Raw genomic sequence first — 16,128 nt, 5'->3', positions numbered from 1 at the left:
ATTGATTTATCTTTAACCCCCCCCCCCCCCCCCCCATTTTCCTGTAAAACTTACGAAGTTTTGAGATATATTAGTTTGCGTCAGTAAATAAAAAGCAACAATTTTTTGTAAATAAAAAATTTTCGTTTGTAATTTATTATAAAAGTGCATGTTAAAAATAAATACAAAATACGTATAAAAGGGTTCAAGACACACACAGTAGTTCATAAATAGACGTACATATTTTAGTAGAAAATATTATATGTGTTGTCTCAATAAATTAAAACTTAAATACGTATAAATATGAATAAGGAGACCAAACTGATTAATTTTATCACATACAGCCATCGCATTCTGTCTTATGTATACAAATATCTGACACATGAGTTAGAAGCGCATATGAGCTACGATCTTTGGGGGGGGGGGGGGAGAGACCCCCCCCCTTTCCACGCACTGATCAGTCTATGTCCACGAACTCCCGGATCAACTGTTGACAATCTAGGAGAGGGTATTTCCTAGCAACGACAGTGCGCATGCAACTGACAATCTCCATTGGAAACGGGAGTTCAAAGGCGTTTAGCGCTTCTGTCTCCTCTCCAGCAACCCTTATCACGTCTGAACACAGTTTCTCGTCGTCTGAATACACGTTCTGGTTCCCGCCAATAACACACAGCGCCCCCTGATGCATGAACAAGCCAAAGTTCTTCCTGGAGAAATTCTTTATTTTTTGGATCACACGGTGGCCTTCCCTAGCACTGAAAGAGATTACCTCTCCGTTGTTGCAGACGATACGAACCGAGTCCGAAAACTTGATAGCACTGGTGAACTTTGGAGGCGTGCGGAGGTTGGCGATCAGCGAACACGTGTATGTCTTGGTGTCGAAGCACTGAATCCCCGCGGATTCCTCTGTGAAGCTCATACATCCACCAACGATGTAAACTTTATCGTCAATAACCACAGCAGAACTTCCGTCCACTCCAAACTGAAGCTCCCCAACCTGTTTCCACGACTCAGACCCTATGTCGTATTGTTCTACACTATTTAAGGTCCCAAAGTTGTAGCCACCAAAGACGAACAAGGAATCTGGCACTGCGACCATTGAGTGTCGGTATCTGCCAAAATGCATTCCAGATCTTTCCCGCCATTGTGAAAATTTAGCTGAGTACCGTAAACATGTGGACATATTAGCAGTTCCACCAGTTATGTATATATCGTGGCCATAGGAACACACCGCAAAATCTTCTCCTATATCGGCAGCAATTGCCTCAAGGGCGACCCACTTCTTGCTTGAAAAACTATATCCAATAAACTCTGTTACAACTGTTCCACCGCTAGCCAGACGTTTTCCTACGACTGCCAATACTTGTTCTTGCTCTGTATTGCTCCTGTACGGCTTTTCGTCCCAAATTAGCTCTTGTCGTCTTGAAGGTAGCGCGTGGTACTTGATGGCATTCTTCACCGCCATTTGGCAAGCAGAATGTTCGACAACCATTGGATGCTGATCGAGATGGTCCAGCAAGAATTCGAGAGAGACGGAAGTAAGTCGAATGTGAGAGAAAAGTTCGGGAAAGGATGATTTCCTGCGAGCTTCGTCTGCTGAGATCCACCTCAGGAGAGCTTTGCAAACAACTTCTTCACCCGAGACACTCAAACATTCGTCGCAAAGTAGAGATTCCAAATCGTCTTTCCCAAGCTTCAAAAAGTCGTCGGTTTCCCAAACATCATCGAAAATGTTAAGAATGAAAGGATAACTTGTTTCAATAAGTGTGTCCACATTATGCGATTTACCCATCTTCCAAATTCCCAGACAGTTGCTGGCATCAATGTTCTTCAAAATGAATTCTTCGCACTTGCACTGTAAGCTCGAGATCTGAAGCATGTAAGCGATTTGCAGCAGTTCTCCAACAATCTCCGCTGACACGATGTCTTTGTCGAGATAGATATACTGTAGAACGTCCTCAAACAGTTTGGAGTCGATATTATGAAGAGTAATGGACATTGTGTTGGATTCTTTCATTCCTGATGAAAACATGGCGTCGAAGTACGTGGATACAGACGACAATATGACGCGATGACACCGGAAAGAATGGTTCTCCACATTTATGATGACATCAGTGAATCTTTGGGACTTGTATATCTGGCGGAGTCCATTTATCAGACAGTTTGTTATGTCAGACGAAGAGGCTTCCATCTTCCGATTCCTTGTCTGCACTGTTAAAAGAATGTACTAGATTAGAATATGGATAAAAAAAGTACTGTTAGAAAATGTAAACGAATCCATAGATAATGGTCCAATAGGATTCTGCAATTGTTATGCTGATATTATCTATGTTAATTCCAGGAACATATCCACATGTTCTTGTATTTTTACGTTCTGGTATTCGATTATGTATACCATATCATATTTCTGGATAATGATGAAATTTTATCCAGTTTGTTAAATCGGAGGTCCGCAGGCCCATAGAACCTGTGGCACGGAACTGTGTTCAACCATAACATGATTTTTTTTTAGGGGGTAGGGTTGTTTTGTTTTTCGTAGTTTTTGTTTTATATGGTTTTTTTGGGGGTTTTTTTTTTGGAAAGGGGGGGGGGGCACTTCTGTTGCTGTTTTCTTTTTTATACCCACCCGTGTAGAACTCGTGTGAGTAACATTTCAGGACAAGCACACAACAATAACAAACGCAGGAAATCAACTACCTATGTACATGTTTTTTGTTTTTGTTTTGTTTATAGCTGTGTTTTTAATTTTTTGGACAAATCACAGAAGCCGTGCAAGCAAAGACAAGTCACATGGGCCTTTCTCCCTGAAAAGTCTCACAAGATGGCAACAAAAGGTATAAATTGCATGGTCAATTGATGCGTTAATTATCATGTCAGTTTAAAATAAACTGTCCCTGTAACGACAATTAATATAACCCGTAAATTGAAGTCAGGGTCTCAATTATTTTTTCCCCAGAGAATGTGAGACATCATAAGACACTCCCCCTCCCCCCCCCCCACCCAAAAGTAATAAATATTTTTTACGGGTCCATGCATTACGTATGTTGTTTTTTTCTTCAAGATAAACTGTTTACATTTTAAATGTATGAATGTATAAAATGCTTAATGACATTCGTTTTCCGCTTGTGTGGTATACAAAGTAATCGTCACGTACTGCAGACAGAACAATTTGATCGCTAATGAGAGCAGTTCCTGGTATGTAACGATGTTATGATAATCTAGATATCAGTAATATATACAGTAGATTACGTGTAATGCAAACAGAACGGTTGATCTTCATCACACAATGCCATGTTGACCGTAACTGGCCTGCTCAAGCAAGGGTGAGGCTTTACCATTAATGCACGGCAATGTCTTTGGTACGACTACAGCCTACATGTGCGCTGATCCAGAAAAAATTCTTGGGGAGGAGGGGGGGGGGGGGTCCGATGGATATTTATGTTTGCCAGAGAGGGGAGGGGGGTCAAATTTATTCAGTAATTTTACTAAGTAAATTTAAAAAAAAAAAGGATCTTTCCAAGGTGCTCCGACCCCCCCCCCCCCACCTCCTCTCCTTTAGATCCACGAATGACATACATTCATGTTTAATTTTCAAAGAAAAGATTGTTTACCATATCTATGTAGTTTAACATTTCTATGATAAAAAAATCAAATATTGATAATCACGATTTATTAACTGTGATTAAATCTAATCATGACACAAAAATCTAAAATCTTGACCCCTCGAGTGTCATGTCATAAATCATAAATGCTTCAGGCTCGTATAAAATTGGCACCTAAGCTTGTTTTACAACAAATTAAGTATTTTGGAATTTTATAACTCTGTCTCATATAATTCCTTGGGGATATGTATATCCATTCAAAGGAAAAATGGATTGGTTAAAACAAGAACCAGGAACACGTAACACATGCCTTGTGGCATTGACCTCGTATATCAAATATGTCAGTGCGTTTTTCAATGTTATTAACAACGGATTTGATTAGCATTCATTGAAACAATAGACTGATGCAGTAAATTAGTATTCCATATGTATACAAGCATGTAAAATTTCAACCAAAACTCTGATATTAAGATAATGAAAAATCGTTTTCTTAAGTCTTTTTTTTTACATTGTATTTATTTTGATGCATGAAAAATAAAAGTCCCAGATTCATTCAATAATATGCAACTTTTACATGTATCTATGTTACATCATGTCATAATTCACAAATCTTCCAAAAAAAGAAGAAACAAAAATCTGCATGTTTACCTTTTTCGTAGAGCCTTAAATATTCCTGGTCAGCTGTTCATTGTTGCTACCCCGCACAGAAACATATGCTCTCTCTCTCTCTCTCTCTCTCTCCCTCTCCTGCCTTTCATTGACAAATCGATCTGTGCCCCGACACGTTTTTATCCTATATCCTTCAGTGACGTAACATGACGTAACGCCTTACGTCCAATAATCCACGGGCTTTTGTAGTGGACGGCAAATAATTACCAAGTGCACATTGTCTATAGATAGGTTATCGATAGTGAGGTATCGACTCGTGTGTGGAGAGTTTTAAATATAAGTGTTTTTGTGGTCAGTTTACATATCCACTCAGCATTTTAAAAGAAAATAAACTTAGGACCTACTATCTGACCAGTTCTTTTTAAAACGATTTAAAACAGGGAAAAGTTATAAATAATTGACCAAAGTTGACATCAAAATCATATATGAAATAAATGATTTATTTTTTTTTATGCAAGAATCTAAAAATTAAAATAGTTATTTCATCTTTTTATGTTAATAATTGCTTTTTGTGTGAAGTTCGATATTATAATGTTTTTTTGTAAATGATATTTCCACCTATATAAATGTAGGCAGCAACAGATCAAGAGTAACTTTTCTTTGACGCTACTGCAACGAAAAACTTTGAATTAATCGAAGTTCTAAATGTATCTTATGTTTTTCTTTGGATAAGAAAAAAACTGGACGGAAATCTGTGTCAACCCATTTTCTTCTGGTTTTGATCCCGATTTACTGAAGAATAAAATCATTATTTTATCATTACACTTCATAATGAAAATCAAAACGAGAAAAAGTATCATTGTTTAATATCAATAGATTAGAATGAATAGGCAATAAATGGATTTGTTGATGCCAGCTATGTTTTTTTTTAAATCTTTAATTAATTTTATTTTATTGCATAATGTAGGTTTTATCAATAATCTGGGGATGTGGAGCGCAGACACTTGTTTTTCAGACAAAGCTACCCAATAATATATGATAATATTTAGTGAAAAATATTTGGGTAAGATTTATCATAGAAACAATTGCGTGTAATTGTCGGAATAATTACCAAAGTGTAAATTATAAAAGGGTTATATATTTATGTCTCTGGTCTGATCGTCAAAAAATATCTAAAATATAAATTTTTCAATCATAATTGAATATATATGTCGTAATATTATGGACAATCTTGTTAAATGTCAGCTTTATTTTTTTATCACCAGTGAAAATAGGGTGGTTTTTGTTGTTGCTGACTTTTGAAAGGGAAAAAAATATTATTTTTGATAACTCTTACGCAAAGTTTGGCCTTGCGATCTAAGGGAAATAACTCTAATATTTTTCCACGTGAGGTCAAAAGGTTACAGGCTGCGCAAAGAGGCTGAATATACTGAAACGCTGTGCACAAAAGACATTCTTACTACAGCTGATTTTTTCGACTTATAGGAAATTTCTGAGAACAAGAACCTACTGTTTAATGTGACGATTTATAAGGTGACATGGGGTAAGTGTGTACGTTATTCAATACACGGTAGTAAACGCACTGTCGACCTGCACGGTTGAATGGTTGTGTATACACTGCCAATGACGTGCTTTTTGTCAACATTAAACAGCTGATAAGCCATTCGTTAAAAAGCATAAAAGATAATTCTCGCGATGTTTGATCACTTTATGTAAGATTAACTACACTCGTGCGACTAACAATGGAACTTATTTCAAAACACATATAAAAAAAAATGAGTGTGAAGGGCGGGGGAAGGGGGGGGGGGGGTATGCATGCAGTACGTGGTACTGTAATATCTCCAGACAGCATCAGTAAAAAGTACTGAATATTGAAGAAGCACGCAAGTGCTACTCATGATCAAAATTGAGTTTTCCCTCAGAAGATAGTCTGTTTTTGTCTTAACTTCCTGTTGTCTAGGATGAAAGACTTTAACTTTATTCAAGCTGTTTGTAAAGACAGAATGTCTTTGTGGGTGATCTAAAACAATGACTAATTAATTACAGAAGACACTCAGATTTCATCAGAATTGCTGATATAGATGCTGTACACAATGACATGAATACCATTCAAATTTCCACACAAAATTCCTTCCATGAATAAACCCCCCACAAACAACAAAGAAATAATTAGGTCATATCATTTTAAGGTTAAGATTAATCAGGTAATAGTTGGGCCTTATAGTTATACACAACTTTAAAATGAAATATGAATCTAACCCTCAATTGTGGGGTTTCGTGTAATGGTTAACCACCAACAGATAGTAATTTAGAAGCCTGCAAAGTTGTTATCTAACATCGGATTAGTACTTCGATGAATAAGTTAAAAAAAAAACCTTTAATGATTTTTTCATGTTTTTGGTGTTTTGAATTGATATTTATTTATAATGGATATTATTGGTACGATGTTTGATTTAGAAAGAAATTATATGAAGATTTATGTTATTTCACTATTTCAGTGCACAGAGAGAGAGAGAGAGAGAGAGAGAGAGAGAGAGAGAGAGTAATAATATTTAGTTTAATAGGTTTAGTCTTTAACTGACTGTTCATGTAGAATTTTTATCTTTAGTGTGCATTTAAAAAGTAGGTAAAACAAAGTTATTTATGGCGTATCATCCTACTTCAGAAATACACAGATACACAGAGAACTGTTGGGAGATATGTTGCTTTCAATATATATTCAAAGGAAATTTAACTTCCCATGTTAGACTTGCTTTAAATAAGCCAATCATAATAATTATTAACAAAGTCTTTATATGAAGTCACTTTTTGATTGCATGATAAAGCATTCTTATTATGCCAACTGAATTGTACATAAATTATTGAAAAAAAAAGTTTTTATCAAAAGAGTTATCCATCCATTTTATGGCAGCAGATATACTGGTAGCTATATTTCTGGTACAATGGGTTTTTACATTTTAAATTTTGTAAAGACTTTGATTCGCATATCTTTGAGAAAGGAAAAAGAGAAAGAGAGAGAAAGAGAGAGAGAGGGGAGGAGTGGGGGAAGGGAGGAGAGAGAACTAATTTTGAACTTATTCCGAGTGCGAAATGGAAACTTGTCTGCATATTATGTCCACAAATCCAGGAGGTGTTGACCTCAGAGTGTATTTAAAGCTGACAAGCTAGCTAGGCTCCGGTGCTACCCTGGTAAGTCTGAACCTTAAGGTCATCAATGGTGTTTAATTTTTGATAAGATCCAAACCAATAAAGTGAACAAGAGCAAAAAGTCTGATCAAGTTCGACGACATTATTGCCTTGAAAAAAGACCTGCAGGTTTTTTTTCATTACATGCACAAGTGATCACTAATACTGTGAGTTTGTAGTTATATCGTTATTATACTCTATGCAAAGGAAGTTTTGGTATACGCACAGCCATGAGACCTTTAAAAAAAAAGAAAGCATTAATTTAAAAGTACCATTGATAGCTCTTATTACTTTATAATTGTAATGAAGATTAAGTAAGTTTTTCAAAATATACTGAAAACGCTTCAGTGGAATCATTCTTTCTATGAAATATACACATAGATCTACTGTCACTGTATTCTGTATATGATGCAAGTTCTTATAAACATGAGACAGTTCACTGTTACTTACAGTATGTTATACAATTTTAGTGCACGTCTACACAAGGATATAGATAATTATTGTTCTGGTTGTTTGTTTTCAAATTTATAATCGAGGTATTTTGGGTTTGATTATTATAAGCAGAGGAACTGATATTAAATGGTTAGTGTGCTGTAAGGAATCAACAACAGTTATAATCTGATTAATCCACATAACCATTTAAATGTGCTGACTGAAGTGGATGTTTCTATTATCAGTATAGCTGTATTCTGGTAGAATTAGATGTACTCTTTTGTAATAGAGATGAGATTAACCTGAAAATCCATGGAAATCTATTTCTTGAATCCATTTTGAAATTAAATTTTTTTCATTTCTATTGCAGAGTTTTCCCACACTGGAATCATATGGCTGGCCATTTATGGGACTATACTCTCTGTGTCCAGAGCATTCTTCATCTGCATCGACCAATGACTAAACTGTGCTTATCTTGTATATTTTCAATCAGCCTTGCCGAATTTTTCAACAGCAATAACCTATATCTTGAAAAACTTTTATGTAAGAAATGCTTGCACAGGAGCAAGATCAAGAAGCCAGAACTCGCCATGAATCCAGAAGCAGTGTGTCTTCCACCTCCTCTACCTCATCTGGAGGATCTTCCTCGTCCAGTGACTCTTCCATTTCCATGCCCCCTGCTCCAGATGGGGGTTATGGCTGGGTGATCGTCTTAAGTGCTTTCCTTGTTTCTTTTATCAGTGATGGATTGACGTTGTCGTTTGGTGTACTTTTCACAGAATTGTTGGAGGTTTTCAAAGAGAGCAAAGGAGTGACTTCCATCATTGCTTCCCTATTCTATGGAATTCCTTTACTGTGTGGACCCATAGCCAGTGCCACCGTTACCAAATTAGGATGCAGGAAAGCCCAAATCTTGGGAGGATTAATCACAAGTGTTGGGGTCTTTGCCAGCGCTTTCGTTGACTCGATAGGGCTTATTTGTTTCACCTTTGGCTTTGTGGCAGGATTTGGGCTCTCCATAGGGTATGTTAATTCATTAGTTGTTGTTGCATATTATTTTGAGAAGAAGAGGTCAATGGCCACAGGTTTGGCTGTGTGTGGGTCTGGAATCGGAACTTTTGTCTTTGCTCCATTTCTGGAGTTCCTTATAGAGGAGTATGGATGGAGGGGATCATTTATTATCCTCAGTGCTGTGACCTTGAATTTAGTTGTGTGTGGAGCACTGATGCGACCCTTGGAATTTACTCCCATGGAAGAATGGAAGAGAAACCTGGAGAGATTTGAAAATATGTCTAGGACTATATCAAGAGCAAGTCTTCATGATAGAAGTCGGCATGCTAGTAACTCGGATGAGTTAGATTCTGATAGCGAGACGGAGGACTTGAGTCGCGTAGAGCAGCTGAGCCATTCTCAGGTACAACTTCCAACTTTTATCAAGAAATCCAAAAATATTCCACCTGAAATGTTGATGGACATAAGAAAAAATGGCAGCAATTTGCAGCATATCTTGAAGCAATACTTTCAGTCTTTGGATGCAGAAAACACCGAACCAAAAAATACATCCAGCCCAGAAATACTGCCCAGCAACAAGCTAATGGTCACAAGCGATGACCATGTTGTCTTTGCAGATGAAGAGGGAAACATCACAGGCCAGGAAGTGAAAAGAAGGAGCAAGAAGAAGCCAAGCCAGAGCATCTCAAAAAAGAACCCAAGCCCGCAGACAATCATGCAGTATTATCCACTGTACAGGAAAGACCTTTTCTATAGAAGAAGTTTGACCCGATTTACATCGACTCCACAAATCCGATCCAAGAGCTGTCCAGAGCTGCACCTAGAGGTGCTGGATGACAGCTCAGACGATGAAGATGATGACTATTGCTACGTGCCCAGACTCTTGAGGCTATCCAGACACATCAAGAAAATGTTCAAGATGATGTTTGATTTGAAGATCTTAAAGACTCCATCTTTTCTCCTGTTTGTGATGTCCAACTTCATCCTGTATTTCTGGTATGATGTTCCGTACGTATTTCTGAACGACATTGCAAAAGAAGATGGAATAGAGAACCCAGCCTTCATCATTTCCACTCTTGGAATTGTGAACACTTTCGGACAGATTATTTACGGGTTCATCGGCGACAAGAACATAGATCTGACGGTACTCTACGGTGTGTCCATCATCCTCTCAGGGCTGGCCATCATGGTTGTTCCCTGGTTTATGTCTTTCATTCCACTGTGTATCTTGGCGGGGCTGTTTGGATTCTTCATCAGTGCCAACTATGCATTGAGTACGGTGATCCTGGTGGAAATTGTGGGAATCGACAAGCTGACCAACTCCTACGGACTGACTATGATGATGCAAGGCGTGGCCAATATCATAGGACCCCCTGTTGGTGGTAAGTCAGTAATTTGCTTTCTGTAACAAAGATTCTACATGTATCTATGTGTAGCAGTCCTTCTAATATTTATTTCCTCCCCCTGGATGCACATTTGTGGCTCTACATGTTAAATTCCTACCCCTGGAAGCATATTTGAGGTTCTACAGATACTTTCTGAGTTGCTGTGTTGATTTCCTTCCCCTAGAAGCACACTTAAAATTTTCTGTGTTAAAATATTTAAATTAATGCAGTTTTTGTGTATGTATTTTTAATAATCTTTTTAAGATCTTGTAATTGCACTGATGTTTAGAAATTTTATTGATTTACCACTCTCTGTAGACTTTCAAAGGAATTTTAGATTGACCTTTTATATCGATTGGTTAAAAAGTTTTGCAAGCTAGATTAAAGCAAAATGAAAGGAATTGTAGTTCATAGTTTTGTGCTTTAAATCTGGAAGTATGAGAAATACATTGTATTTAATAAAAAACTTACGAAGTGCATTTAAATCCATGTTCTGAACTCTAATAAAAAGTCATAAGTGAAGTTTTTTTTTTAGTTGCTAATGGTAATATACCTATCTTCCTTTTGTAGAATAGTAATTGCGTGTTGATTTTCCAATTTATAGAATTTACTCATCCTAGAAAACTTGATATGTCTTGTCCTCGATAAACTGTCTTTAAACATACCAGGCGTTACAGGATTACGATCTGGATACCTTGATAATAGTGTGCTTTTTTACAAAAACCACAAATTTGAAACAGCTTTGACATTTTCAGAGAAAAATACCTTGTTAAGTTTGATTTTTTTTGTCTGAAAATAATCCAAGTCATTGTATTCAGTGATATTTTCAAGCACTTAATATATATTTACTTCTAATTTTATTATACCCGGTGTAAATAATAGAAAAAAATCCCCCAAATTTTTAGTTTTGTAGGCATGTTGCATTAGTTAAATGCTGGCATATTTAATATTGAATAATCTTATTGCAATATTGAAGAGAAAAATTAGGTCAATTTTTAAATTTAAAGTTCACAAATGATTGATTGTAATTTTGTTTATTCCTTTATATCAAAAGTATTTCACTTCTATAACACGTAGCCATATGACACAGTGAAGAGCAGAAAAATGGCCTACCACATTTTAAAATTTTTAATCTGGGGAAACTCCCCTACCACATTTTAAAATTTTTGGCCAGGAAACTCAAGATAATGGATTTTTTTGGGGGGGGGTGGGTGGGGGTGGGGGGTTGGGTCGAGGCTATGATAAAAATTTGTTTATTGGTAGGACATTCAGATTGTTTTTACCTTTAATCAGGGTTATTGTATGACATGTCTGGCTCCTATGACCACACCTTTCTGGCCGGCGGCATCTTCATGGCATTTTCTGGTCTGCTGTTGCTCTTTGTGCCCATGGGAAAATGCCTCCTGTCACTATTTACTGGAAAGAAGGTGGTCAGCAATAGGGCTCCAAAAGAGCGAGAGATCTTGATGGAGGATCCAGAATGTCGGAAAAATCTGACTGAAACGTCGGTGTGAATTGGTGACTATGTCTGGAAGTCTTACCACATACCTGTGAAGAGATATCCTTTTTGAATTTTTTAACTTTATTATTAAATTGTAAATGTTGTGTTTTAATATTTATCTTTGGCAACTGCTTATCCATATACATGTGTATAATTTGAAGAATTTTCATGTTGGCCTTGCTTATATTATTTAATATTGATTTCTTTTTTTTCTTTTACATTTATGGCCTTTCTTAATTTATACCTTTTCAAGAAAAAAGAAATGTTATTTGAGCTTGAATAAGTCAACTTGTTAATGAATGTAAATTTATTTTGTTACTTGAGTTTTGTTATTGAAATATGGAAGATATTTTGATCTTAACTATAATGGTAACATCTGTATTTACGTTACTTAGATATGAATACCAGTAGGTAATCCTTGAATTTTTGTCGTTGTTTGCTGACTGCAGTTGCAACAAAATGCTGCACTGCAGTGCATAATATGTATTTTTATCCTGAAATGCTACAGCTCAGTTGATTATTTATTGTTTTGAGATACAAAGTCCCCACTAGTACATGTACCATGTACCTTACAGATCTGAATTACGAGTTAGCTGACCTCTTGTCAGTACATTTATTATTTATTGAATTTGTTTATATATATTTTATAAATCTCCCATACTCATCATTTAAGTACTTTGTATCCTCATTTCATATGACTCGCCACTTAAAGTAGAAATTTTGTATGTAGGACTCATCTTGATAATAAGTTCTCAAGTACAATGCTGGAATTGTAAGTGGTGCAAGATAGAAGACACTACTTCAGAAGATGCAGGTTATTTTTAAACTGATCTACCCTGTAACTTCCCATTTATCACACAGGAAATGTGCTGTGCCCATCATTTCACACAGTAGCGCATGTACACTGTTATGTCTTGTTGAAACCCTTGATTAGAAAAAAAGTATACATGTATATACTACCATTAGTAGCTGTGTTGAAAAATCTTATTATAAATTCAGTTTCCTGCATTTTACATTAAGTTTTTTTTTTATACAAAGTGCTGCTTTTACACAATCTCTAATGGTTAACACTCATCATACCAATGGTCTTAATGCATGTTTTATGATTTTGTTGTTTTTCTTTATTTTATATGGATGAGAATCATAACAAGTGGGGAATTTTTATTTTTTTTGGCAAAAAGCCAGGCCGCCATTTATCTAGGTTAATTACAATTAAAACCATATGTTTCTCACTAGAAGAAAAAATCTGCAACTTGCACTGCAATGTTTGGTGCATTCTGAAGAATTTGGCAGTTTGATAACATCGCTGTGATCAAACGATGTACTGTCTTTGTTTTTGCCAATGCTGTGTTGGCAGAATCACTTTCTAATATATTGTAATTGAATCTTGCTCTATAGCCACTGTAAGCATTTAATGTAAATGATTGAACACTGTTTATTGATTTCTTGGGGAGCATCTATACAGTCAAAGGATCAAGATTCAAGAATATATCGATGATGCTCCATAGATCTCTCTCTGGTTGAATGTGAAGATTTTCCTACAATAAGAAGGGGATCTTTTATAATTATATTATATTATATAACAGGAATTTGGATCGTGTAGCCAACAGACTCGGTGTGTCCCATTGTGCATTATGAATTATGATCTGAACTTGAAAGTATGCCAACTGTTATTGGCTTGATTGGAATCTAGCAAGAGAGAAAATAAAATATCAAAATATGCATCATGCATGGTACACACTACACAAATTACTGGTAATACATGTATATATAAAGTATACATACTGGATAAATGCAGTTAATTAATTCCTCTGTATAGTGAATGAAAATTGAACATACTACTGAACTTTAACTTCCGAGTTTTAATGTGATCAAATATTGATGCATGTTTTCCAGACAAATATTTCAGCATAATGGGGGGGGGGGGGGGGTTGAATAGTCTGGCCTCACCTGCTGTTATGTTGCATTGTGCATTGTTCTTTATATTAATCAATGATGATTGATTTTTATATTTGTTAATTTCCGTGTAGCTAGGTTGAAGCTTATTTTGAATGTACATGTATATAGCTTTAAATGACCATATTTATGAAACGTACATCATGTTCATATTTTAATTCTTGTTGATGTGTTAATTAAAGTGTGGGAGATACATATTGTTCCTTAATGATATCTGCTACTGTATTTAATATGAAAAAATTACATATATTGATCGTTAGTTACAATGTTATGAGTTAAACCTTGAGGACTAGGTAATCTCATTTGAGCTTAGTAAGGAAAGAATGCATCATATAGACTTTATGTATTTAGTCAAAATTTTTCCTAGAGACAGGTTATTGACATATATTTTCAGGAAGAGATTCAAACTTAAAGAAAAGCCCAAATTTGACTAACAAATGATTTTTTTAATTAGGACAGAATTTGAACATGTTTTGTTCAAGTTTTTATAAATAATTAAGGACGGTGTACAACCGACGGTTGGCCCTTCTTATCTTCACCTCCAGAAGATCTAGGGCTGTTCAAGGTGAAGTGGTCATTATAAATTGTTCCGTCTGTAGCTGCTGGGTATTTATGGCACCCAGGGCGCCTCTCCTGGTCCTCAGCTAGTCGGTTAGCTCGTGTAATTTTTTTTTCTGTGGGTGCATTTTGTTTGGTTTTGTTGTCTAATTACCTACTGCAGGCAGGCAGATTTTTTTTTTTTTTTTTGGGGGGGGGGGGGGTCCAAAAAGTCCTTTTTTTGGGGGGGGGTCCAAAAAGTCTTTTTTAAGTAGAGGAATAGGATCACGGCTTCAATTATATATACAATTTTTTAAAAAAAAATGAAAAATAAGAGAGGATAGATACCCAGGCAAAAAGTCGAGCCCTCCCCCAATCTTTAGCTTTCCATCGCCTTGACATAGTATGCGTTTATTTAGGTTGACGAGGTTATAAAAGAAAACGTGTATATTGCCGTTATAAATCTTTGGATTGAAGTTTACATAGCAGGCTTGCATTGTGTATAATTTGCCATCAATGTTTTTTATTTGCATAACTAAAGAATTGGTGCAGCCAATAACTTCTTTACATAGATACGTATTTTTAATGTATGATTATTTTTTTTAATTAACCCCATTCTACGATGTTGTACATTCCACTGTCAAGCGAAGGAAGAGTTGTCTTTCGTTCTTTCTGTTACATTGATGGTATTGCATGATTTTGATTTTCTGTCTCCGATGTCTATATGTACTTTTATTGTAATGGTTTGTTAACCCTAACAAAGAGTTAGACGGATATAATTGTTATGATATTCAAATTACTGTTACTGATGTTTGCTGTTGTTATACAATTGTGGAATTAAAATTTTACCAATGATATTTCTGAATCGTTTTTTCTCCGAAAGAAATTTTTTAATCGAAAAAATGTGTAAATTCAATGAAAAATTTAAATTTTGACCTTTTTGTTCCTTGAAGCAAAATTTTTACCATAGAGGGCGTAATAAAATCACTGAATCTATTTACATTTTAAAATTGTCCACCGAACATCAATGTTTACGTAAAGGGCAGTTATATTTGCTATACATAAACAAAAGCACACTTTCTCTTTTTGTAAACTTAATGTGAAATCAATGTCTGTCAATTAGATGAGCCATGTCCGATTTGCCCGTTTATATTTTGCTTTCTATACATTCGAAAACATTGCAATTCGATCGATGAAAAACTTTGCATGTCCATTTCTGAGCGATAATATATATCAAAGAATGTGGATGAATTATGCAGCCAATATGTCTTTAGTAGAATGGATAAGATAAATGGAATACTAATATATTAGTTAATATAATGAATCATATATTTTGTTAAAAGGACAACAAGGTTTTCCAGAATATTTTTACACAAATAAAATTGTAAGAAAAAAATGTCAGGCAGATACTTGTACAATAAACTTTTAGAGGATGACTCGAAAAATGCGTATCTTTCCTGTATATAAAGATCAGACAACCTCTGCTTTACAATTTTTAAGAAAACACAAGTGTTAGCCACCGATTATTTTATAAAGAGGACCTGACCTCCATATTTTTGTGAAAATGTTTTTATAAAGTGTGAATGAAAAAGAACCAATATTAGACATCAAAAGTTTGGAGCGATGACCCACTTTACATCAGATATAATATTTTGAGACCCAATTAACATTCGAACATTTCATGAAAATTATTCGTAAAAATTCATTTCTGTATTGTATCAATATTAAATTCTAATTCAAGATGACAGCTTCACCTAAATTCATTATTATGTTATTTTTTTAGGGGATGTGGGGGTGGGTGGGAATCCTTTATCAGTTACATAAAAATTATTAGATAAAATAAGAACCGTCCAAATGAATCTTTTGGTTGTCTTTGATAGAATATTTATATATTTATGACAGCAAATTCAAAATTATTAAGCTAGTGTCT

General features: G+C 35.4%; 2 protein-coding genes across 3 annotated transcripts; one reads left to right on the top strand and one right to left on the bottom strand.

Annotated features, from left to right (window-relative positions):
- Positions 1 to 111: 111 nt before the first annotated feature.
- LOC128166861 (kelch-like protein 24) lies at positions 112 to 4,358 on the bottom strand. Its single transcript, XM_052832291.1, has 2 exons — positions 4,230 to 4,358; positions 112 to 2,190 (listed from the first exon to the last, which is right to left on the bottom strand). The coding sequence occupies exon 2, from the start codon at positions 2,168 to 2,170 to the stop codon at positions 437 to 439; it is 1,734 nt and encodes a 577-aa protein (XP_052688251.1). The 5' UTR covers positions 2,171 to 2,190; positions 4,230 to 4,358; the 3' UTR covers positions 112 to 436.
- Positions 4,359 to 5,590: 1,232 nt separating this feature from the next.
- LOC128166508 (monocarboxylate transporter 13-like) lies at positions 5,591 to 15,055 on the top strand. 2 transcript variants are annotated; one of them, XM_052831715.1, is made up of 3 exons: positions 5,591 to 5,733; positions 8,179 to 10,201; positions 11,498 to 15,055. In XM_052831715.1, exons 2-3 carry the CDS (start codon positions 8,359 to 8,361, stop codon positions 11,716 to 11,718), a joined length of 2,064 nt encoding a protein of 687 aa, XP_052687675.1. In that variant the 5' UTR covers positions 5,591 to 5,733; positions 8,179 to 8,358; the 3' UTR covers positions 11,719 to 15,055. The 2 variants fall into 2 exon arrangements, with proteins under 2 accessions (XP_052687675.1, XP_052687676.1); XM_052831716.1 differs by lacking the exon at positions 5,591 to 5,733 and adding an exon at positions 7,827 to 8,068.
- The last annotated feature ends 1,073 nt before the right edge of the window (positions 15,056 to 16,128 follow it).

The sequence above is a fragment of the Crassostrea angulata genome, chromosome 10 (genome assembly GCF_025612915.1).
Source record: "Crassostrea angulata isolate pt1a10 chromosome 10, ASM2561291v2, whole genome shotgun sequence".
Lineage (NCBI taxonomy): Eukaryota > Metazoa > Mollusca > Bivalvia > Ostreida > Ostreidae > Magallana > Magallana angulata.
This window is presented reverse-complemented; position numbering and strand designations above follow the sequence as displayed.

Coding starts and splice junctions, on each gene's coding strand:
- LOC128166508 (XM_052831715.1), top strand. CDS start 8,359: ATGCTTGCACAGGAGCAAGATCAAGAAGCCAGAACTCGCCATGAATCC. Junction 10,202..11,497: donor CATAGGACCCCCTGTTGGTG/GTAAGTCAGTAA, acceptor ACCTTTAATCAG/GGTTATTGTATGACATGTCT.
- LOC128166861 (XM_052832291.1), bottom strand. CDS start 2,170: ATGGAAGCCTCTTCGTCTGACATAACAAACTGTCTGATAAATGGACTC.